Source organism: Stomoxys calcitrans, chromosome 4 (genome assembly GCF_963082655.1).
Source record: "Stomoxys calcitrans chromosome 4, idStoCalc2.1, whole genome shotgun sequence".
NCBI classification, from domain to species: domain Eukaryota; kingdom Metazoa; phylum Arthropoda; class Insecta; order Diptera; family Muscidae; genus Stomoxys; species Stomoxys calcitrans.
Genome location: NC_081555.1, coordinates 140,573,887 through 140,599,584, shown reverse-complemented (window position 1 = coordinate 140,599,584; position 25,698 = coordinate 140,573,887). Strand labels below are relative to the sequence as shown.

At 39.1% G+C, this 25,698-nt stretch overlaps 2 protein-coding genes across 3 annotated transcripts; both read right to left on the bottom strand.

Annotated features, from left to right (window-relative positions):
• Positions 1-3,860: 3,860 nt before the first annotated feature.
• On the bottom strand, positions 3,861-13,954 carry LOC106088522 (uncharacterized). Of its 2 annotated transcripts, none has more exons than XM_013254083.2 (3): positions 13,656-13,954; positions 5,121-5,287; positions 3,861-5,053 (listed from the first exon to the last, which is right to left on the bottom strand). In XM_013254083.2, exons 1-3 carry the CDS (start codon positions 13,825-13,827, stop codon positions 3,893-3,895), a joined length of 1,500 nt encoding a protein of 499 aa, XP_013109537.2. In that variant the 5' UTR covers positions 13,828-13,954; the 3' UTR covers positions 3,861-3,892. The 2 variants fall into 2 exon arrangements, with proteins under 2 accessions (XP_013109537.2, XP_059223460.1); XM_059367477.1 differs by lacking the exon at positions 13,656-13,954 and adding an exon at positions 10,982-11,071.
• A 3,973-nt stretch (positions 13,955-17,927) lies between these two features.
• LOC106088521 (uncharacterized) lies at positions 17,928-25,027 on the bottom strand. Its single transcript, XM_013254082.2, has 3 exons — positions 24,342-25,027; positions 19,444-19,616; positions 17,928-19,370 (listed from the first exon to the last, which is right to left on the bottom strand). The coding sequence occupies exons 1-3, from the start codon at positions 24,694-24,696 to the stop codon at positions 18,258-18,260; spliced, it is 1,641 nt and encodes a 546-aa protein (XP_013109536.2). The 5' UTR covers positions 24,697-25,027; the 3' UTR covers positions 17,928-18,257.
• Positions 25,028-25,698: the final 671 nt, after the last annotated feature.

Sequence of the window (25,698 nt, the reverse complement as noted above, 5' to 3'; positions counted from 1 at the left end):
CAGTCTAGCAATGCACCCAGGTTTTTTGCGCTTTCTGTAAATGGAACATTCTCTCCACCCAAGGAGACAGGAACCACTGTAGGCAACTTGTATCCCCCGCTGAAAAGAACTACTTCCGGCTTGCACGGATTTATACCTAGATCACTTTCGGTAGCCCACTTTGCTGTTGCACATAGATATTCTTTTTATACCCTCCACCATAGGATGGGGGTATACTAATTTAGTATGTTTTATTAGTGTAGGTCGGTTGGGATTGTAAATGGGCCAAATCGGTCCGTGTTTTGATATAGCTCTAGAGTCTCTAGAGGGCGCAATTCTCGTCCGATTTGACTGCACGTGATATTTTGGTATCACTTCCAACAAATTCGCTAAGTATGGTTCAAATCGGTCTATGTTTTGATATAGTTGCCATACAAACCGATCTTGGGTCTTGACTTCTTGAGCCTCTAGAGGGCGCAATTATCGTCCGATTTGACTGAAATTTATCATGAGTTGTTTTGTTATCGGTACATAACCTAACATAGCTGCCATATAAACCGATCTGGGATCTCGACTTTTTGAGCCGCTAGAGGGCGCAATTCTTCTCCGATTTTGCAGAAATTTTGTACAACGGCTTCTCTCATGACCTTCAACATATGTGTCTAATATAGTCTGAATCGATCAATAGCTTGATACAGCTCCCATATAAACCTTTCTCTCGATTTTGCTTCTTGAGCCCCTATAAGGCGCAATTCTTATCCGAATGAACTGAAATATTACACAATGACATCTACAATGTTCAGCATTAATTTATGGTCCGAATCGGACTATAACTTGGTATAGCTCCAAAAGCATAGCAGTTATTATCCAATATTTTTTGTTTGCCTTAAAAGAGATACCGTGCATAGAACTCGACAAATGCGATCCATGGTGGAGGGTATATAAGATTCGGGCCGGCTGAACTTAGCACGCTTACTTGTTTTTGTTTTTTAAATGGCTTCGACAGAACATTTGTTCCACTAGCCGAACTTCGAATAGCTTTCCAAGAGCCTCGATCTAATGCACTCATTCTAAAATCTCTGACACCATGTTTCCAGGTGTTTCCCACCACTTGATCTTTCCATCAGACTTTTGGTCTTCCCGGTTTGCGCGTACAACCGTGTTTGCCTTCAAAAGACTTCTTTGCTGGAGCTTCTTCATCCATTCTGATAACATGACCTAGCCAACACAGTCGTTGTATTTTGATGCGTGTAACTATGCCATCGTCGTCATACAGCTCAAACATATTCTCCATTAACGCAAACGGGTCCATATATTTTACGAAGAATTTTTCTCTCAAATACTCCAAGCACTGCCTCATCTGCTTTCACAAGTACCCATGCTTCAGAACCATATAACAACACGGGTAGTATCAGTGTCTTGTATAGTGTAATCTTCGTCTGTCGTGAGGTGGCTTACTTAGTCCAAAGCAGCATCTGTTTGCCAGTATTATTCTTCGGTTTATCTCAAAACTGGTGTCATTTCTTTCGGTTACGTCGGTACCGAGGTAGATAAAGTTACTGACTGTCTCAAAGTTATGGTTCCCAACTTTCTCCATTTTCTTTATCTGCTCGGTTGTACAGGATGTTTCAGCTCTATATTCTCTTGATATCTGATTTAGGGTTGTTTTTGGCGGTGAGGTGGTCCCCCAGACACTTGGACCTGAAAAAATATCAGCATCGTGCTGTTCTTTCAAATACCATTTATTTAAACCCCCTATTGCCATTGGTTTAAGGGGAGTTTACACGATGAGGCGTCCCCCAAACACATGGCCCCAAAATAGGTTATCAAATTCGTTTTTTAATCTAAAATACCTTTCATTTGAGCCACATATTGGCATGGTCGAAAAATTTTTACCCTTTGGGATGTATTTTGGTGAAGGGGTGATGCGCTACATATAAGGTCCTACATTTCGAAATCAAATTCGTATTCTACTGTAAAATACTTTTATTTGAGCTCCATATTGCGATGGTCAGTAAAAAATGGCTGTTTGTAGGGTATTTTGGGAAAGGGGTAGATCCCCAGAAAATTGGTCCCGAAAGTAGGTATCAATTCTTGCTCTACCCCCCAATACCTTTCATTTAAGCTCCACATTGACAGGGTCGGTAAATATGCCCGATTTAGGGGTGTTTTGGAGATTGGGGTGGTCCCCCAAACACTAAGCCCGGAAAATATATCAGCGACGTGCTCTATTCTCATATAACCATATATCATTTAATTGGACCCCATATTGCCATTGGCCTAAAAATTGGATATCAAATTCGTTTATAAATCTCATTTAAACTCCTTATTGCAAAAGTCACCAAATATGTCCGGTTTGGAGTATTGGTCCTTAAAACTATAAATATTTAGTTCCACTCTCTTTAAGACCAACATTGTCTTGGTGAGCAAGTACGTTCAATGGGGGGTTGTTATAGTGGTGGGACGTCCCCTAGACAATTGGTCTCTAATAATGATATCAGATACGTGGTCTACTTCCACATACCTTTAATTTGAGCCCCATATTTCCACAGTCGGCAAATATGACTGGCTTAGGGGGTGTTTTGAGGGATGGGCGGCCACTCAGTGAGTTGCCCTTGAAAATATATATCGAATTCGTGTTCTAATCTAAAAACCCTCTTATTTGAGCCTCATATATCAATAGTAAGAAAATACTTCTATTTGGGTGGTGTTGTGGGTGTTCTGTTTGGGGGTTTTTTTGTGGAAGTTGGTCCGACAATTGGATATCAGATACGTTTTCTTATCTTAAATACCTTTCCTTTGAGTCCCATATTGTCGTGATTGGTCTAAATATATGTTTGGTAGGTTTTAGGGTGGGGCGTCCCCCCTAGGTACACCGTCCGAAATTTGGATTTTATTTATTTTTAGGGTACTTTAAGAGAGCACACAAGATTTCGCTTAAATCGCACCACCCATCTCCGAGTTCTGGCATTTCTAAAAATTATGGTAATGGGGAGGGTCCGCCCCCCCTTCAGATATCAAAAATGTAGTGTCCTCCTTTCACCACGGGATCATTATGCACCATCTGTGAAAATTTCAAGAAAAGCGATTCAGCCGTTTCTGAGTCTATAAGGAACACACAAACAAACAAACAAACAAATAAACCTACAAATAAACACAAATTGATTTTTATATATAAGAAGATTAATATGGTCGGAAATTGATATTTCGATATGTACAAACTACGGAGGCCACCGTAGCGCAGACGCTGAACGTCTGAGTTCGAATCCTGGCGAGACCATCAGAAAAAATTTTCAGCGGTAGTTTTCCCCTCCTAATGCTGGCAACATTTGTGAGGTACTATGCCATGTCAAACTTCTCTTCAAAGAGGTGTCGCACTGCGGCACGCCGTTCGGACTCGGCTATAAAAAGGAGGCCCCTTATCATTGAGCTTAAAATTTGAATCGGACTGCACTCATTGATATGTGAGAAGTTTGCCCCTGTTCTTTTGTAAAATGTTCATGGGGAAAATTTGCAATTTTTACAAACGAAATGACAAAATGAATACCCCCGCTCCCCGTCCTTCGGTGTTAGCATAATAAAACATTTTATTGAACAACTACAAGAATTTTCTTATAAATAATTCGTTTATATATAATAAATATTCGATTAATGTTATTAAAATTTAAATAAAATATTTTGTTTAAAAATTTTCAATAATACTGATTTTCCATTCTATTCAATCATTTTACGATCAAATTGTTGCTTGGTAATTGAAATAAAACAACTTGTAATCCATGTTTCCTTGTAATCCATGTTTCCTTGTAATCCATGTTTCCTTGTAATCCATGTTTCCTTGTAATCCATGTTTCCTTGTAATCCATGTTTCCTTGTAATCCATGTTTCCTTGTAATCCATATTTCCTCTCTCCCCATTATCTAAAGGTGATTAAGGTCCTGAAACGTTTTTGGGCTTCAGACAAAGTTGTGTTGCGGGTCTCCGGAATCATGGCAACACAGAGAAAGAACACCACCACACTTATAATGCCTTGGATGATAAGAGTGTTGCCTATTATCACATCAAGAGTTTCAATAAAAATAATATGCAGGAGCTGTTCCATAGTGACTATCAAAGCTATTAGAATGGGCTTGATGCGCAAAGGGAAAGCTTCGCCCAAGTACACTGAAGTATAGGGTACAAAGAAGCCAGTAAATAGTTGTAGACACATGTACAGATAATAAGGAAGCCACCTTTCATCGTTCGTATTGTCATACATAGTCTCGTCCACATAATCCTCCATATCCTTGTTGTATGGCTCATGTTTGCCTCTTGGGCTGTTATAGCCCAATACAATGAGCAAACAGCCTATGACAGCCACTGGCAGTATGGAGGCAAATTTGCGATTTACATTATCTACCATACAAATGGCAATGACCCCTCCTAGAACTCGACAAATTACCATTCCAAGGGGGGCCCAGGTGTAGTCCATCCTGAAGGAGTTATGCATCATTCCCATATTAAGAGTTATGGAACAACAAAAGACCACCAACATACTGCGCACCAAAAGTAATTTTAGGAGAGGTGTTGTGGCTCGCCTAAAACTCGCCAGTAGCGTTAGTTGCTCCTCTTCCTTTACATAGGTTTTGTGCTGCTCCAAAAGGGTTTCGAACTCATTTGGACAAAGGGGAGGGCTACGCAAGCTGGCTATAGTTTTCAAGGCAGCACTATTATTGTCTTTGCGTATTTGCTCGATGGGTGACTCTACAATGGTAACCAGCAAGGCGGCGGCCAGAAAGGCACAGATCAAGTCCAATATGCCATGTAAACGATTTGCAGGAAAGTCATATGAGGTAATCCCAATGAAAGGATAATTCATTTGTATGGCTATGCCCAAACTCATTGAGAATTGTTCCATGCCAAGGCATGTGCCACGATGCGCCACGTCAGCTATTTCACTGGCATTTTTGATGAAGGGAACTATGATCAGTCCTATGGCAATGCCATTAAGGTAACGTCCCGTCAACACGGTGTTATACTCCTCGGGACCACTTATGAATAGAATGCCTCCGATTAGGATGAGCAATGAGGCAAAACCCTTAAAAAAATATAAAATTTTAGGAAGTTATTATAGATGTTGCATAAATCTTATAGCAGGGACCTACCATAATCATTTTCATAGTGGTAATCCTGAGCAGGGGCAAAGATACCAAAGTTGCTGCAATTACAGCAATAAACCATGAAATGTTAAATTGGTCACCCATCATGAAGTCTAAATTCCAACCAACACCCTGCGCCATGTTCAAACCGCCGGATATGAAAATAATGCTGCCTGGAAAAATAAAATAGAAATGGATTATAACTCGTATATAAAAATGAAATTGTTGAGCTTAATTTGTTTGTCTGTTCCGTATACACTCAGAAACGGCTGAACCGATTTTCATGAAATTTTCACAGATGGTAGAGATACTACATTTTTTGATATCCGAAGGGGGGCGGACCCTCCCCCATGCCCAAACTTTCAAAAACGCCAGATCTCGGAGTTGCGTGCACCGATTTAAGCGAAATTTTGTATGCCACCTTATGGTACTCCAAAAACACGAAATTGTTACAAAATTTTGGGGACAAATAATCTGGGGGGACGCCCCATTTCAAAACCCACCGAAACGGACATGTGCACCGATTGGGACAATATGGGTATCAAATGAAAGACATATAAGAGTAGAGTACGAATTTGGTATAAAATGTTAGTCTAAGTGTCGGGGAGCTCCCCCCCCCCCCAAAAAAAAAAAAAACTACCCAACTGGACACCTTAACCGCTTTGAGTATATAGGTAGAATACAAATCACCAATTATTTTTTGATGTCTGAGGGCCCTTCCCAGCACCCAAAACCCACCCAGCAGGACAAATTTACCGATTGGGAAAATATGGATATCAAATGAAAGTTATTTAAAGGTAGAGTCCAATGCTGATATAAAAATGTATTCCTTGGTGTCTGAGGTGCCTCCCCACCCTCCAAAACCCCTTAACAGGACATGTTTACCGATTGGGACAATATATGTATCAAACGAAAGATATTTGGAAACTGAGTACACATCTGTTATAAGAATTTGGTCCAAGGTGTCTAGGGGGCCTCCCCAATCCAAAAAAAACCCAAAACGGGCATAAATGTCCAACATCACAAAATGGGTATTGAATGAATGGTCTTTGGGACTTGACTACGAATCTGGCATGCACAATTAGGACAAAGTCTGGGACCGGGCTACCCAATAAATAACTATCAATAGGACATTTAGTTCGATCGGGATAATATGTCAATTCGTATATAATGTTGGTATAAGAATTGAAGTATCTGAGTTACGTCCTACCGTTCCGCAGGACAGTAGATCGCGACAATGAAAGACTCAAATATATTGTCATTTGGTTCTTAGCGCCAGGGGGACCAACCCTTCCTCCCAATAAATGCAACGTCAGAGAATATATGGTACAAAAATTAAAGGACGTGTCAGAGGGCAATCCCCCTCTCCCCATCCTACCCTAAATAAAAGGAATTAAGAATAATATGAAAACATATATGAAGGCCGATCAGGATAGAATATGGTAGAAATTGGGATGGACACAGGAGGACCTGCGAATCTTTAAGAATGTAGTATCCTAAGTGGTCGCTTTAAAATATGATTTTGAATGTAGATAACCAATACAAAAAAATTAATTTGTGTAAATCTGAACGAGATCCCACAGCCCTGAATATCTTGATAGCCTCCTTCAAAATGCTTGACATTATGGGGCTCAAACAAAATCGTGCTCTAGCACGATGCTGATATTACTTCAAGGTCCTTCTCTAAACTACATTTAAACCGAAACCTTTTCCAAAAGGTTTGCCGCAGTGCGACACCTTTTGGGAAGAAGCTTTTACATAGGTTAGGACCTCACATATCTCGCCAGCATTAGAAGGGAAAATCCACCGCTAAAAAATTATTTCTGGTGTTCTAGCCATGATTCGAACACAGGCGTCCAGCGTCATAGGCGAACATGTTAACCACTGCGCTAAAGTGGCCTTCGATTTGACGATCAGTACATCAGCAAAAGTGTAGACCTGAAATTGAAGGTGAGACTGACATGGAGGAAATTAAGGTGGCAAAACATTTTTGCCTCAAGGTGAGGTCAAAGGAGACGGCCCTACGAGAGGTTAAGATGTCTCTCCGACATAAAGAGTATATGATGGCGGCCTTTCTTGATATTGAGGGGCATTTAACATCGTGGAGATGGGGTCGATTGTCGCCACCCTGGACCGCACGTTGATCCGCCTAAGTATTATCAGTATAATATGCTTCGCGACAGGATTATTAATGGGGAATTCAGAGAAAGCGTGTTTTGTAGGTGGGTGACAAGGGAATGCCTCAAGGAGGGTATTCTCGTCATTTCCCTGGATCCTGGAGATAAACATAATTCTATCTATCTCATCAGATATGGCGTGAGACTGATTCCATTTGCAGATGATATCCTCTTATTGATTCGAGGTAAATTTCTGTTATTGATCATCGAGATTATTGAAAGGTCATTGTGAAGGTTATCGAGATGGGTTACGAGAAATCGGCAAGGGGCTAACCCATGGAAGGAGGAGGGGGTGCTCTTCACTCAGAGGTATACGATAACGGATTTCAGACTTCCGTCTTTGAACGGGACCACTTTGCAATTACCAAAGGAGGCGGAATACTTATGCCTAATTCTCGATTCCAAACTGTTCTGGAAAAGGAATACGGAGGAAAAGTGCCGATAAGCTATATGCGCCGTCTACTCCTGCAGAAAGTGTGTAGTCAGCCCAAAGATGATATATTGTATGAACACAGCCAATGTGAGACCAGTGGAGAAAAGTACACGAAGCAGGGAGCTTCGAAAAGTGAACAGACTGGCGTACGCGAGTCTGGAGGAAAGGCTGAATAAGCAACCCGTTGAAATCTAAAATGGGGGATGTGAATCTAAGATAGCGCTTACGCTTTCCCGTAAGGGAGAAATTGGAAGCGTATGCTTTGTTTGACTTGGATGAGACCTTGGTCTTCACTGACGGCCCCCAGATGGAGCCAGAAACGGGATTGGGGGTCTAATCGGAGACACTTGACATAGGTGTGTTAGTAAGATTGCAGAACTAGTGTACGGCTTTTAAGGCAGAGGTATGTGCCATTTCCGTGACTGCAAAGCAGCTCCACTTTTGAAACTCACGATATGTGTGGACAGTATGGCGGTCCTCAAAGGGTCTCAAATTCGAGGACGATGAAGTCCAAGTTCGTGGCGGAATGTGTTTTCCTGGGTTCCCATACAATTTGGTATTCTGGTGAATGAAAGGGCGGGCATCCGAGTATGTAAGAAGAGGATCCTCTGCGGCAGGCTCACGTGTGGAGGGGGTGGCGGGGTAGGAGTCTGTGGCTGGTTGTCGGATTCCCAGAACACTCTGGCCAGCTGTAGGCCAGAGGAGGACGAGGGAATTGCTGGCTCTTGATATAGGGTTACTGAGTACGACTACAAGAGTCCAAACCCGACACTGTGCGATAGCACATATGGCGGCGTGCATGGGAGTCCCGCACAACGACTACTGCGGACGCTATCTTGGTGAGGATGAGGAGGAGATGATCGAACACCTGTATTGCCCAGGCCGGGTCTTAAAGACACAGGCTTTTCAATCCTAAAAAAGAAGTCTTTCAGCTATGTATAGGCGCTTGTTCCCTATTCTATTCTTATATATGTTTATACCCACCACCAGGATGGGGGTACACTAATCTAGTCATTACGTTTGTAACAGCTCGAAATATTGATCTGGAGTCAATGGAAGCCGCAATTTTTGTCCGATTTGGCTATAAGTTGGCAAAAAGTGTTCTGTTCTGACTTCCAACTAACTACATTAAGTACGGTTCAAATTGGTCTATAACTTGCCATATAACTCAATTTTCCGATTTGACATCTTGAGCTCCTGCAGACTATAATTTTTGTCCTATTTGGCAAAAAATTTGCATGTGGTGTTCTATTATGACTTTCAATAACTTTGCCAAGTACGGCTGAAATCGGTCTATAACCTGATATAGCACCCATATAAACCTCTCGATTTCTCGCCTGGATCCCCTGGATCCGATTTGTCTGTTACGACTTCCAACAACTGTGCCAGTACGGTCCAAATCGGTCTTTTACCTGATCTAGCTCCCATGGTGGCGGCCACAGTAGCGCAGAGGTTAGCATGTCCGCCTATGATGCTGAACGCCTGGGTTCGAATCCTGGCGAAACCATCAGAAAAAAATTTTCAGCGGTGGTTTTCCCCTCCTAATGCTGGCAACATTGGCGAGGTACTATGCCATGTAAAAGAGGTGTCGCACTGCCGTTCGGACTCAGCTTTTAAAAGGAGGCCCCTTACCATTGAGCTTAAAACTTGAATCACGCACTCATTGATATGTTCCATAAGGAACAGGGGCAAAATTCAGGAGCAGGGGTCCTGTTCCTTATGGAACAGGGGAATTTTCATGGGCAAAATTTGCATTTTGGCTCCCATATAAATCAATCTCTCGATTGTCCTTGTTCCGTTCCCAGAAGCTTTCATTTTTGTCCGATTTGGCAGAAGTTTGGTACATAGAGTAAAATTATGCCTTTCAACTAATTTTATTTTGTGACAATTGTACGTTTAATCCATGGTGGTGGGTTTCAAAGATTCGGTTCGTCCGAATTTAGCACGTTTTTATTATACCCACCACCATAGGATGGGCGTATACTAATCTAGTTATTCCGTTTGTAACACCATGTCCGTCCGTTCATCCGTCCGTCCGTCTGTCGAAATCATGATACCGGTCGACGTTCTGAGTCGATCTAGCCATGTCCGTCCGTCCGTCTGTTGAAATCACGTCGAGCTAGCCGCTTGAAATTTTGCACAGATACTTTATATTGATGTAGGTCGTTGGGGATTGGAAACGGGCAATATCGGTTCAGATTTGTATATAGCTTCCATATAAACCGATCTCCCGATTTGACTTCTTGAGGCCATGAATGCCACAATTTTCGTCCAATTTTGATGAAATTTTGCACATAGTGTTCTGTTATGACTTCCAGCAACTGTGCTTAGTACGGTCCAAATCGGTCAAGAACATGATATAGCTACTATATAAACCGATCTCCCGATTTGACTTCTTGAGCCCATGGAAGCCACAATTTTTATCCGATTTGGCTGAAATTTTGTATAAAGTATTTTGTTATGACTCTCAACAATGGAGCCAAGTACAGTTTAAATCGGTCAAGAACCTGATATAGTTTTCATATAAATCGATCTCCCGATTTGACTTGTTGAGCCCCTGGAAGCTGCAATTCTCATCCGATTTGGCTGACATTTTTTACGTGGTGTTCTGTTATGACTCCCAACAACTGCACTATTGCGTTGCCCAAAAAGTAATTGCGGATTTTTTAAAAGAAAGTAAATGCATTTTTAATTTAACTTTAATCAAATATACTTTTTTTACACTAAAAGTAACAGCTGATAACTGACAGAAGAAAGAATGCAATTACAGAGTCACAAGCTGTGAAAAAATTTGTCAACGCCGAATATATGAAAAAAAAAATGTACGGTTCAAATCGGTCAAGAACATGATATAGCTCCGATATAAACCGATCTCCCGATTTGACTTCTTGAGCCCTTACAAGCCGCGATTTTTTTTCGATTTGTCTAAAATTTTGCATGACACCAAGTACGGTCCAATTTGGTCTATAACTAGATATAGCTCCCATATTTTAGCATAATCCATGGTAATGGGTTCCCAAGATTTAGCCCGGCTGAACTTAGCACGCTTTTACTTGTTATTCCATATATCCTTATCTCGCCATCTCCCTAAATCCCCTTCCGGTCGAAGCAGGTGACAGGGTTTTTTATTATCGTAATTCGCACTTAGTTTTCCTTTTCTTCTTCTTCTTACCAAGGTGTCACAATGGGCCGGACCGGTCTCCGAGTAAATTCACATTTCCGGTTGGGCTATCCATTCAACCTTAACCTAAACTTACTTTTTCTTGTTTTGGATTTCGATTATTTACTGTTGGTTTTCGTGGCAATGGATTTGAATGCCAGACAGCAATATTTTCGGTTTCAACAATAACAAAATAACGTAATTGTTTAGATTTTTCCCAGATGGGCCATGCGCAAATAATTTTATCTACCTCTATACATATGCAAGCTTTGTATATTTTTCGTGTGTATCTATGGTATACGCAATTGCAGTTTATCTTTGGAAATTTGCATAATTTGTGCGAAATGCTTTGGACTTCTCCAATGTGTGGTGGTGACCTCACCTATGTGGTTTTTGCAGTGATGGCACAATCAAACGATAGATTTTTGGGATTTTTTCCGAATTTGCTATAAATTTATCGATAAGTATCTTATTCGTATGCTGAATTTATTGTTCACAACCTTTGGAAAATTTGTATGAGAACTTTAAAAGTAAATATTTTCCAAGTTGCGACCAATCCGATTAAAAAAGACCATTTATGAAGCCAATATGTTTATTCGAGTGTTTGGTCGTACGATTTGACTTCTTAAGCAGCTACAGGAAACAACTCTTATCCAAATATATGAATAACAAGTAACAGCATGCTAAGTCCGGCCGTGCCGAATCTTGGGAACCTACCACAATGGATTCTGCTAAAATATGGGAGCTATATATGATTGTAGACCGACCGGATGAAAATTGAAGCTTCCAGGGCCTTAAAAAATCAAATCGGACGATCGGTTTCTATGGGAGCTATATTAGGTTATAGACCGATTTGGACCGTAGTTGGCACAGTTGTTGGAAGTCATAACAGAACAGTATGTGCAAAATTTCAGTCAAATCGTATGAAAATTGCGGCTTCCAGGGACTCAAGAAGTCAAATCGGGAGATCGGTTTATATGGGGGCTATATCAGGTTCTTGACTGATTTGGACCGTACTTAACACAGTTGTTGGAAGTCACGACAGAACACTATGTGCAAAATTTCAGTCAAATTGAATGAAAATTGCGGCTTCCAGTTGCTCAAGAAGTCAAATCGGGAGATGGGTTTATATGGGGCCTATATACAAATCTGAACCGATATATCCTATTTGCAATCCCCAATGACCTACATCAATATTAAGTACCTGTGCAAAATTTTAAGCGGCTAGTTCTACGCGTTCGACCGCTATCGTGATTTCGACACACGAACGGACATGGCTAGTTCGACTCAGAATGTCGAGAGGATCAAGAATATATGGGGTCCTAGATCATTATTTCGAGGTGTATGGTTCCTAGAAGCATTAATTTTTGTCTGGCTTGGTAGAAATTTCATACGTACACAGAAAAAAATAAAAATTGTTTTCAACCACGAAATTAATTGATTCAATGAATTTTTTAATTAAAACTGCTTCAATCACAAAAATGGTCATACCACTCAAAGTTTTTGAAAATGCTGATTGACAAATTTTTCAATGAAAACAAGTAAGTAGGCATTAAGTTTGGCCGGGCCAAACTTTGGATACCAACCACCCCGGGTATATATGTAAACCCCCGTTCGTCACAATCCGGTGAAAATTGGATAACTTAAGCACCCAAAATTCGGTACGGACATTGAGTGGTCTAACATAAATAAGTCACTATCCAATTTGGTAGAACAAACTATTGGTCTTTTTGGTAGCTATATCCTAATATAAACCGATCTGAACCATATTAAGGTCGAATATCGGGAGGCTCAGAACAACTCACTGTTCCAAATTTCAGCGAAATCGAGTAATAAATAAAGCTTCTATGGGCTCCAGTCCCCTTATCGGCTGATCGGTCTATATGGGAGCTTTATCTAAATATAGTCCGATCAGAACCATATTTAGGTCGGATGTTGGGAGGCCTTTACCTACTCACTGTTTCAAAGTTCAGCAAAATCGGGTAATAAATGAAGCTTTTATTGGCTTCAGACCCTTTATCGGTAGATCGGTCTACATGGCAGCTATATTTAAATATAGTCCGATCAGAATCATATTTGGATCCTATGCTGGGAGGACTTAAACTACTCACTGTTTTAAATTTCAGCGAAATCAGATAATAAATAAAGATTTTATGGTCTTCAGATCTTTTATCGGGAGATTGGTCTAAATGGCAGCTTTATCTAAATATAGTCCGATCTGAACCATATTTGGATCAGTTGCCGGGAAGCCTTAAACTACTCACTGTTTCAAAGTTCAGTGAAATCGGATATAAATTAAAACATTTATGGGCATTAGACCCATTATCGGAAAATCGGTCTATATATCACCTATATCCTAATATGGTCTGATTTGGCCCGTTCAAGAACTTGACCAACGTGCATCAAAAAGACGTATCTGTGCCAAATTTCAGCTCAATATCTCAAACAACAGACAACAGACGGACGGACAGACACACGGACATCGTTAAATCGTCTTGGAATTTTACGACGATTCTAAACATATAAACTTTGTAGGGTCATAAATTGATATTTTGATGTGTTGCAAACGGAATGACTATATGAATATACCCCTTATCCAACGGTGGTGGGTATAAAAAGATTTGGCCTGGCCGAACGTTCTGGCACGTTCTTACTTGGTTTCGCCTATAAAGAGACAACATGCAAAGAACTCGACAAACGCGATTCATGGTAGAGGATATGTAAGATTCGACCCGGCCGAACTTGGCACGCCTTTACTTCTTTTAAATTACCTACTACAGTTGCTGTTGTTTGTGGCATATTGCGCCATCTATGGGCAACCTTGACTTCCATAGGCGCCGGTGCGGCAGATATTGTTGGGACATCAACGACTGTTGGTTGACCTTGCTGCATTGGTGGTTGGTATGGTTGTTGACGAGGCAGCATAGGTACTTCCTCTGGCATTATGGTATGCAATTGCAGTAGTAACACCACTATAGCACTTCACTAGAACAATATTCTCAGTTTTAATGAAATTGGAATCTATTAATACACAAAATTTTAATCAGTTTATCGTTGCTATCGTCCTTTTTCCACAAATGGTTCTGTATGACTGAGCTAATGCAAGTATTTTTATTGAAAAACATGCGATGAGCTGCAATGACCTAATTTTTTGGTTGGGGGGAGGTATGGTTTTGTATTGATACAAAACGTTTTGCAATGGGGTGTGCAGAAATGTAGCACAGTGTATGGACACATAAATTTTTCTCCGAAGAGAAACAAACGAAAAAAATTGTGAAATAAAATCATTTCACCCAAATAGGCAAAATAACTTAAAAAAGATTTTTTTTTAATTATAATATTTTTTGTTTAATGTTTTCTAGAGACATGAAATGTTAAAAAATTTTCTATTTTATTAAATTTTGACTAGATTGTACATTTAAATACAATTTTGAAAAATGTTGCTAAAGAAATGATATTTTGAATTTTTTTTTTTTATATTTTTATTTAAATAAAATATTGAAAATAATTCTGTAGAAATAAAATTTTTTCAAACTTTTTTATAGAAATAAAATTTGGATTTTCTGAAGAATGACCTAATTTTTTGGTTGGGGGGAGGTATGGTTTTGTATTGATACAAAACATTTTGCAATGGGGTGTGTAGAAATGTAGCACAGTGTATGGACACATAAATTTTTCTCCGAAGAGAAACAAACGAAAAAAATTGTGAAATAAAATCATTTCACCCAAATAGACAAAATAACTTAAAAAAGATTTTTTTGAATTGAAATATTTTTTGTTTAATGTTTTCTAGAGACATGAAATGTTAAAAAAATTTCTATTATATTAAACTTTGACTAGATTGTACATTTAAATACAATTTTGAAAAATGTTGCTAATGAAATGATATTTTGAATTTTTTTTTTTATATTTTTATTTAAATAAAATTTTGAAAATAATTCTGTAGTAACGAAATTTTGCCAAACTTTTTTATAGAAATGAAATTTGGATTTTCTGAAGAAATAAAATTTTTCAGAAAAAATTCTATATTTTTAGAAATTTTCTCTAGAAATGATTTTTATTATATATTTTTTCAATAATTTTTTTTAACATAAATTTTGACAATATTTTCAGAGAAATAATATTAGAAAAAGTGAATTCTAAATAAAAAAAAATTACAATAATTTGTAAAAAAAAATTTATAATAAAATTGTATGCAAAAGTTTTCTAAGTATTTTGCTTACTTATTTAGTTGGCGGTTACAGACAAATACAAGCGAGAGTGCAAGGGGATATGCAGCCGTAAATGTAGCTGCATTGAAATGCAATCTACAAATGAATATGCATTCACGGAGTGTGTAACACGAAGTGTGCAAAATTATAGCTGATATGTACTCTGCCACAAATCGATGAGAATTAATAAGCAAATCGACCAAATGAAACAATAGCGCAAGATAAAGCAGATGGCAAAAAAATCTCATTATGGATTTTATTTAGTTTACTTTTGTTATACACACCACCATGGGAAGGGTGTATACTAATCTAGTCATTCCGTTTGTAACACCTCGAAATATTCATCTACGGCCCCATAAAGTATATATTGGGTTGCCCAAAAAGTAATTGCGGATTTTTTAAAAGAAAGTAAATGCATTTTTAATAAAACTTAGGATGAACTTTAATCAAATATACTTTTTTTACACTTTTTTTCTAAAGCAAGCTAAAAGTAACAGCAGATAACTGACAGAAAAAAGAATGCAATTACAGAGTCACAAGCCGTTGAAATAATTTGTCAACGCCGACTATATGAAAAATCCGCAATTACTTTTTGGGCAACCCAATATATTCTTGATCCTCTCGATGTTCAGAGTCGAACTAGCCATGTCCATCCGTCCATCAGTCCATCCGTCCGTCCGTCCGGACGTCGAAATCACGGTCGAAAGCGTAAAGCTAGCCGCTTGAAATTTTGCACAGATACTTAGTATTGATGTAGGTCATTGGGGATTGCAAATGGGCCATATCGGTTCAGATTTAGGTATAGCTCCCACATAAACCGATCTCCCAATTTGAGCCTCTGGAAGCCGCAAATTTGGTTCGATTTGGCTGAAATTGCATGTGGTGTTCTATTGTGACTTCCAACTCCTGTGCTAAGTATGGTCCGAATCGGTTTATAACCTGATATAGCTCCCACATAAACCGATCTCTATATTTGATTTCTTGAGCCTCTGGAAGCCTCAATTTTGGTTCGATTTGGCTGAAATTTTGCATGCAGTATTCTATTTATGACTTCCAACAACTGTGTTTAGTACGTTCCAAATCGGTATAAATCCTGATATAGCTCCCACATAAACCGATTTCCCAATTTGACTTCTTGAGCCCCTGTAAGCCGAAATTTTTGTCCGATCTGGCTGAAATTCTCAGACGCATATTTCGAGGTGATACAAACAGAATGACGAAATTAGTATACCCCCATTCTATGGGGGTCGTTGTCGATTGTAACGCCAACAAATAGATCCTCTAACTCTCCTTGGCGCAGTTAGAGAGAAGAAAGCTTTACTTTCCACTTTTCCGGTACAAACTAATCATCAATGCTAAGAACAACAAACACCTCAATATTGGCAAACTATTTTTATGCCCACCATCGAAGGATGGGGGTATATTCATTTTGTCATTCCGTTTGCAACACATCGAAATATCCATTTTCGACCCTATAAAGTATATATATATATTCTTGATCAGCGTAAAAATCTAAGACGATCTAGCCATTTCCGTCCGTCTGTCCGTCTGTCTGTTGAAATCACGCTACATTCTTTAAAAAAAGAAATATTGAGTTGAAACTTTGCACAGATTCTTTTTTTTTCCATAAGCAGGTTAAGTTCAAAGATGGGCTATATCGGACTATCATGATATAGCCCCTATATGGACCTATCCGCCAATTAAGGGTCTTAGGTCCATAAAAGCCACATTTATTATCCGATTTTGTTGAAATTTGGGACAGTGAGTTGTGTTAGGCCCTTGGACATCATTCTTCAATTTGGCCCCGATCAGTCCAGATTTTGATATAACTGCCATATAGACCGATCCGTCAATTCAGGGTCTTAGGCCCATAAAAGCCACATTTATTATCCGATTTTGTTGAAATTTGGGAAAGTAAGTTGTGTTTAGCCCTTTGACATCCTTCTTGGATATAGCTGCCATATAGGATATAGCAGCCATATAGGCCGATCTCTCGATTTAAGGTCCTGCGCCCATAAAATGAGAATTTATTGTCCGATTTTTTTGGGACAGTGAGTTGTGTTAGGCCCTTCGATATCTTAATTCAATTTGGTTTAGATCGGTCCAGATTTGGGTATAGCTGCCATATAGACCGATCTCTCGATTTAAGGCTTTGGGCCCATAAAAGGAGCATTTATTGTCCGTTTTCACTGAAATTTGAGACAGTGAGTTATGTTAAGCCCCTCGACATATTTCTGCAATTTGGCCTAGATCGATCAAGAGTTAAGCCCCTCGACATATTTCTGCAATTTGGTCTAGATCGTTCAAGATTTGCATATAGCTGCCATATAGGCTGATCTCTCGATTTAAGGTTTTGGGCTCATAAAAGGCGCATTTATTGTCCGAATGTCGCCGAAATTGGGGACAGTGAGTTGTGTTTGGACCTTGGACATCCATTTTCAATTTGGCTCAGATCGGTCCAGATTTGAATATAGCTGCCATGTATACCGATCTCTCGATTTATGGTTTTGGGCCCGTAAAGAGCGCATTTATTGTCCGATTTCGCCGAAATTTAGGACTGTGAGTTGTGTTAGGCTTTTCGACATCCGTGTCGTTTGTCGTTCTTTGAATGTCACTGCAAGTGATTTTTGTGCTTAGACCATATTGACCTACAGCACAGCGAAGGGCCGGTTCGTTTGGTTTGTCTGTTTGCGCTCTTTTAATTTGATCGTTAAAATATGATCTCGAGCAGACTTTACAATTAATTTTTATAAATTTTCAAATAAATTTTTTAACTTCAAGCTTTGCGAATCTTTGCTTAAGAATTTTTTATTTATTAAAACCTCTTTGGAATATATAAATAGCTCCAATTTTATACTCTTTGATAATATAAAGTTGGAGAAATCCTATATTAAAATATATCATAATAATACAATAGTTATGGAGAAACGAAATGTAAAATAGAGACAAAAGTAAATAAATACAAATAAGAATACCCTCTACCCCAGAAGTGATGTAAGGTATAGAAACAATTGTCTGTCTTCATTTGCTTCAAAAATTGTCATAAATACTTTTGCAGTGTCATGTTTCCATAAAATCTTAATCCTTTTTTAAGGATTTTTTGGTTTGGTTGTTTCCTTGACGTTTTCGTGTCATTACTACTCTCTCTCTGCTCCTTAAACTTTATCTAAAGGTGATTAAGGTCCTGAAACGTCTTTGGGCTTCGGCCAATGTTGTATTGCGGGTCTCTGGTATAATGGCAATAAAGACAAAGAACATCACCAAGCTTATAACACCTTGGGCAATGAGATTGTTGCCGATTATCACCCCATAGGTCTCAATGAAAATAATATGAATGACTTGTTCCATAATAACCACCAAGGCAATTAGAATGGGCTTGACGCGTAGGGGAAAAGCTTCGCCCAAATATATTGAAGTATAGGGCACAAAGAAGCCGGCAAACAGTTGCAGGAACATGTAAAGGTAAACTGCAGACTCCATATCACTGAAGTAGTAAATGCTGGTGTAGCTGGTGAATAAGGAGCCCAGGCCAATAAGGAGACTGCCAAAAATGGCCACCGTGAATATGGAGGGAAATTTACGATTAGCATTGTCCACCATGCCAACGGCAAGGATGCCTCCTAGAACTCGGAAAATTGCCGACACAGTGGGGGCCCATGTGTAGCCTGTCCTAAGGGTGCTGTAGTACATGGACAGATTTAGAGGTGTTGAAAAACAGAAGGCCACCAACATACTGCGCACCAAAAGCAATTTTACCAACGGCACTATGCCTCGTGTCAGACTTGCTACCAGCGAAAGATTTTCCTCTTCGCTCACATAGGATTTGTACTGCTCCAACAGGGCATTAGTCTCCACAGTTACATAGGCTGGTCTACGCAAGCGGGCAATAGTTTCCAAGGCAGCATTATCATTGCCTTTGCGTATTTGCTCGATGGGCGACTCAACTACAGTGACAAGGGAGCCTGCTGCCAATAGGGCATAGATGATGTCCAAAATGCCATGCAAACGATTAGCGGGAAAGTCAACTGAGGTATTCCAATATGAGGCATAAATCATTTGTATAGCTATGCCCAAAGTCATCGAGTACTGCTCCACAGAGAGGCATGCACCACGATATCCTACATCGGCAATCTCGCTGGCATTCATAAAGAAGGGAACTATGACCAGGCCTACGGCAATGCCATTCAGATAACGTCCTGCCAACATGGTGTTATATTCATCGGGGCCACTGGTGAATAGAATGCCTCCGATAAGGATGAGTAAGGTGGCAAAGCCCTATAAAAACAAAACATAATAAAATGAAGGTGGTCATTACATATTTTAATTTTCCAATAATACAAGGACTTACCATTATAATTTTGGTTGTTGTTATCCTTAGCAGTGGCAAGGAAACAAGTGTTGCACATATGACACCAATAAACCAAGAAAAGCAAAATTGATATGATGTTCCAAAAAAACCTCCTTCAGACCAGCCCACACCCAGAGCCATGTTCATGCCACCCGATAAGAAAATAATGCCAGCTGAAAAAAAAAACAAAATACTCGGACTTTTAACAAAAAAAAAATTACATTTTAAAGGGTAAAAAAGGCATAAAATTAAGAAAACAATCTCTGAAAATAAGGGACCATGTTTTTGGAGAAACGCTTAACCCCCTGGAAATATAAACTTCCTATTTATGTTTGGTTACGTTATTCTGTTATACCCACCACCGAAGGATGGGGTTATATTCATTTTGTCATTCCGTTTGCAACACATCGAAAAATCTAAGACGATATAGCCATGTCAGTCCGTCTGTCTGTTGAAATCACGCTACAGTCTTCACAATAGAGATATTGAGCTGAAACTTTGCACAGATTCGTTTTTTGTCCATAAGCAGGTTAAGTTCGAAGATGGATTATATCGTATAGACTGATCCGCCGATTTAGGGTCTTAGACCAATAAAACCAACATTTATTATCCGATTTTGGTGAAATTAGGGACAGTGAGTTGTGTTAGGCGCCTTGATAAACTTATTCAATTTGGCTTAGATCGGTTCAGATTTGGACATAGCTGCTATATAGACCATTCTCTCGATTTGAGCTTTTGGGCTCATAAAAGGCGAATTTAATATCCGACTTTGCCAAAATTTGGAACAGTGATTTCCGTTAGGCCCCTATATTTATATATCAACGGTGAGCAGCACAACACGTATTTAGTCAGTTTAATTTTGATTTTGTTTTACGCTGCCGGCTATAAACCACAATTTCGTTTTTTTTTTCTTAAATTAGATTTGATTAATTGTGGTAATCCATTGCATAAAGCCGTATACCCACCCCCTCGGGTATACATGTAAAGCACCTTTAGTCACAATCCTGTGAAAAATACATTATTAATGCACCCATAGCAGCTATATCGATATATTATTCAATTTGGATCAAATTCGGCACGGACATTGAGTGGTGTAATATATGCGAGTCCCTGTTCAATTTTGGTTCAAGATTGTTCATTTTGGCAGCTATATAAAACTATAGACCGATCTGAACCACAAAGCACACAGATGTCGAGAAGCCCAAGTTTGGTAAGAGTGACAGACCTTAAAAGACTCACTTAGACAATTTTAAGTCCATTGTGATACCACTGTAGCGACAGACCAAGGCTTCTGGCGGGAAACGAACCAATGACACCTACACTGGTAATTCAAGCATGCTACCAACTCGACTACCGGGGCGTCGAGAAGCCTAACACAACTCACTGTGTCAAATTTCAGCGAAATCGGATAAGAAATTCGACTTTGATGGGGCTAAGACCTAAAATCGAGAGGTCGATCTATATGGCAGCTATATCCTAATCTGGACCGATCTGGGCCGTCTTCAACAGGGATACTAAGGGGGCCCAGCACAACTCATTGTCCAAGATTTAAGCGAATTCGACAATAAATGGGCCCTTTAATGGGACCGAGAACTTATAACGAGAGAACGGACTGTATGACCGCTATATCCAAATCTAGACCAAACTGGGCCAAGTTTAAAAAAGATGTAGAAGAGCCTAACACAACTCAATCGGACAATAAATGCGCCTTTTATGGGCCCAAGACCTTAAATCGAGATTTCGAACTATATGACAGCTATATCCAAATCTGGATCGAACTGGGCCAAATTGAAAAAAGATTTTAAAGGGCCTAACACAACTCAGTGTTCTAAATTTCAGCGAAATAGGACAATAACTGCTCCTTTTATGAAACCAAGATCTTAAATCTGGAGATCGCCCTATATGGCAGCTATATCCAAAGATGTAGAAGAGCTTAACACAACAACTCAATCGGACAATAAAAGCAGCTTTTATGGGCCCAAAACCTTAAATCGAGAGATCGGTCTATATGGCAGATATATCTAAATCTGTACCGATCTAGGCCAAATTGAAGAAGGATGTCGAGTGGTCTAACACAACTCACTGTCCCAAATTTCGACAAAATCGGATAATAAGTGTGGCTTTTTTAAGATCAAGACCTTAAATCGAGTGATCGGTCTATATGGCAGCTATATACAAATCTGGACCGATCGGGGCTACATTACAGAAGGATGTCGAGTGGCCTAACGCAACTTACTGTCCCAAATTTCATCAAAATCAGAAAACAAAAGTTGTTTTTATGGGCCTTAGACCCTAAATCGGCGGATCGGTCTATATGGGGACTACATCACGATATAGTCCGATATAGCCCATTTTCGAGCTTCACTTGCTTATGGACAAACAAAGGATCTCTGCAAACTTTCAGCTTAATATCTTTATTTTTAAAGACTGTAGCGTGATTTCAACAGACAGACGGACGGACATGGCTGGATCGTCTTAGATTTTTACGACTATCAAAAATATATATGTAGCTTATAAGGTCAATGTGTTGAAAACGGAATGACAAAATGATTATTCCCCCGTCTTTCGGTGGTGGGTATAAAAATGTCTCCCAAAAGTTTCACAAATTTTTTCTATAGAAAATTTCTTTGAGGTTTGTAGAATTTTCCTTTTTATGCCTACCACCATAGGATGGGAGTATACCAACCTAGTCATTCCGTTTGTAATACCTCGAAATATTGATGTAGGACCCCATAAAGTATATATATATATTCTTGATCATTTCGACATTCTTAGCCGAACTAGCCATGTCCGTCCGTCCGTCTGTCGGAATCACCATAGCGATCGAACGCGTAAAGCTAGCCGCTTGAAATTTTGCACAGATACCTAACATTGATGTTGGTCGTTGGGGATTGCAAATGGGTCATATAGGTTCAGATTTGGATACAGCTCCCATATAAACCGATCTCCTGATTTGACTGCTTTCGCCCCTGGAAGCCGCAATTTAAGTCCGATTTGGCCAAAATGTTGTACATAGTGTTCGGTTGTGACTTCCAAACACTGTGTCAAGTACGATTTAAATCGGTGAAGATCCTAATATAGCTCCCATATAAACCAAAACTTCTTTGGCCTATGGAGGCCGCAATTGTTTTTGGGGATTTGGCTGAAATTTTGCACATAGTGTTCTATTGTGACCCTCACCAACTGTGCCAAGTATGGTTTAAATCTGTCAAGAACCTGACATAGCTCCCATATAAACCAATCTCCCGGTTTGACTTCTTGAGCCCTTGTAAGCCGCATTTTTGTCCGATTTGGCTGAAATGTTGCATGTTATGTTCTGCGATGATTTACAATAGCTGTGGCAAGTTCAGTTCAAATCGGTCTATAGCCTGATATAGCTGCCATAAATTTGAATTTGAATATAAACCAATCACCCGATTTGACGTCTCGAGTCTCTGGAAGCCGCAATTTTTGTTCAATTTGGCTGAAATTTTGCACATAGTGTTTTGTTATGATTTCCAACAACTGTGTCTAGTACGGTCCAATTCAGTCAAGAACCGGATATAGCTCCCATATAAACCGATCTCCCTATTTGATTTCTTTAGTCCTTGTAAGCCGCTATTTTTGTGCGATTTGGCTAAAATTTTGCATGTAATGTTCTGCTATGACTTCCAGCAGCTGTGCGGAGTACAGTTCAAGTCTGTCTGTAACCTGATATAGCTCCGATGTCCCGATTTGACTTCTTAAACCCCTGGAAGCCGTAATTTTTGTCGGATTGGGCTGAAATTTTGCATGTAGTGTTTTGTTAGGAGTTCCAACAACTGTGTTAAGTACGGTCCAAATGGGTCTATAACCTGACATAGCTCCCATATAAACCGATCTCCCAATTTGACTTATTGAGTCGTTGCAAGCCGCAATTTTTGTCCCATTTGGCTGAAATTTTGCATGCGGTGTTCTGTAAAGACTTCGAATAACTGCGCCAAATACGGTTCAAATCAGTCTGTAACCTTATATGGCTCCCATCCTTATTCGGTTCCTAGACGTTTAATTTTTTGCTGATTTGACACACGTTTAGTATGTATTGGGTTGCCCAAAAAGTAATTGCGGATTTTTCATATAGTCGGCGTTGACAAATTTTTTTACAGCTTGTGACTCTGTAATTGCATTCTTTCTTCTGTCAGTTATCAGCTGTTACTTTTAGCTTGCTTTAGAAAAAAAGTGTAAAAAAAGTATATTTGATTAAAGTTCATTCTTAGTTTTATTAAAAATGCATTTACTTTCTTTTAAAAAATCCGCAATTACTTTTTGGGCAACCCAATAGAATAAAATTAAGTCCTTCAACTAAAGGTTCTCAAGATTTGGCCCGGCCAAACTAAGCACGCTTTTAATTTTTATGCTATTTTTAAATTTTATGTTATTGTCTGTTTGAGCTCTTTTTTTAACTTTAAAACCTTTTCGTGATTTTTCGAACACCTTCCAGCTCGAGATCGTATTCAATGCTTTCTACTTAAAGAATAGCATAGCAAAGAACTTATAAAAGTTGAGCAAGTGTGTGTTATATTTCAAAATACTTTGACTGGCTAGTGGATCATGATTTTTGATACACCACTAATCTTCATCAACACCTTTGTCAAATTGATTAAGGTGTTGTACATGCCCAAAGACTATTGGGTGTAGAGCATGCTTTTGGTTTGAAACAGGACTCAATAAGTCCTCTTACTCTCCTTAGCGCAGTGAGAGAGAATCATACATTTTATGTTATTGTTTAATTTTATGTTAATTTCTTTTTTTTGTAATTTTTTCTTTTATACCTGGTTGTTATATTTTGTAATATTTTAATAATTTTCTTAATTTTTATTTGTTTTAGTTTTTATGAGAAATAGTTGAATTATTTTAAAATTGTTTTCATTATTGTTTACCTGTTGATGTGGCATTAGTCTGCGGCCTGTTACGCCATCTTGTGTTGGCCTGTATTGGCGCTGGTGCTGCAGGTGATGTTGAGACATAAATCACTGGTGGTGGTTGAACTTGTTGAATTGGTGGTTGTTGTGGTGGATATGGCTGTTGTGGTGGATATGGCTGTTGTGGTGGATATGGCTGCTGTGGTGGATATGCCTGCTGCTGTGGGTATATTTGCTGTTGTGGGTATGGTTGTTGTTGCTGGTAGGGCTGCTGTTGAGGATAAGGCTGCTGTTGTTGGTATGGTGGCGGTGCTTGTTCGTATGATTGTTGTTGGTAGGGTTGCTGCGTTGGCATTGGTGGCTTTTCTTGCATTTTGCTATAATTTCACTGTACACACTCTCGATTGTTTTCAAATTTCACTTTCACAGGCAAATATTTCCCTCTGTTTAAATTGAATATTGTGGGAATTGTAAAAACAATGTGATTTTTTTTTAAAACTTCAGTTTAGTAGATATCTTATCAGCGCAAAAAAAAAAAAAATGATTTCTCTATTGTTTTAGATTGTAACACTATTTTTTTATTGAATGATTTGTATGCAAGTTGGGTTATATAATTTTTTCGTTTCTTTCGTTCTATCGTCCTATTGTCGCAAATGTTTTCGTATGACTGAGCCCAACCAAGTGTTTTTATTTGAAAACATACGAAAATGCGGCAATAACTCATATATGTTTTTTTTCAAGCACCACATTATCGGTAGATCCATCAAGCGATAGGCGATAACTGGCCCAACATATAGGTGAGAAGAGAGGTTACAGGTTGTGGTGGAGTGTGGTGTTTTGCTTAGGTGATAAGCCATTTTCGAAAAGGGTGAGTAAGAATTCGACAGATAACACCTTAGAAATTTTTATTTAGGGAAAAGTGCCTTATCAATAATTGATAGAACCAATTATGGACTGTCAGTGATAAGGTAAGGGGGGATTTTGAAGAGCCATGCCAACGTTTTTCACGTTAGTGTAGACATTGGGAATATATTGAAAACACAATGTGGGATATGCACATTGGGCGAACCTCATTTTAAAAGGTTTTAAATCCTCGTAATAGAGTTCTTTTTTTTTAATTTTTTCTAAAACTCATAGCCAATCACATGGGGATGGGGGTTTACTGTTGCAATCATGCTGGAATTTCGCACGAAGTTCTGTTCGGACTTACAATATTTGCGCCATGAATGGTCCAAATCGGTTCATATCCTGAGATAGATTTTTATACCCACCACCATAGGATATATTCATTTAGTCATTCCGTTTGCAACAAATCGAAATACCCATATCCTATCTTACAAAGTATATATATTCTGGATCATCGCAAAGTTCTAAG

What these genes read in the sequence shown, in the direction of transcription:
- LOC106088521 (XM_013254082.2), bottom strand. Translation starts at nt 24,696, where the DNA reads ATGCAAGAAAAGCCACCAATGCCAACGCAGCAACCCTACCAACAACAA. An exon ending in GACTAATGCCACATCAACAG is followed by an intron (nt 19,617 to 24,341) that starts GTAAACAATAAT and finishes TTTTTTTTTCAG; the next exon opens with CTGGCATTATTTTCTTATCG. An exon ending in CAACAACCAAAATTATAATG is followed by an intron (nt 19,371 to 19,443) that starts GTAAGTCCTTGT and finishes TTGTTTTTATAG; the next exon opens with GGCTTTGCCACCTTACTCAT.
- LOC106088522 (XM_013254083.2), bottom strand. Translation starts at nt 13,827, where the DNA reads ATGCCAGAGGAAGTACCTATGCTGCCTCGTCAACAACCATACCAACCA. An exon ending in AACAACAGCAACTGTAGTAG is followed by an intron (nt 5,288 to 13,655) that starts GTAATTTAAAAG and finishes TTATTTTTCCAG; the next exon opens with GCAGCATTATTTTCATATCC. An exon ending in CCACTATGAAAATGATTATG is followed by an intron (nt 5,054 to 5,120) that starts GTAGGTCCCTGC and finishes TATTTTTTTAAG; the next exon opens with GGTTTTGCCTCATTGCTCAT.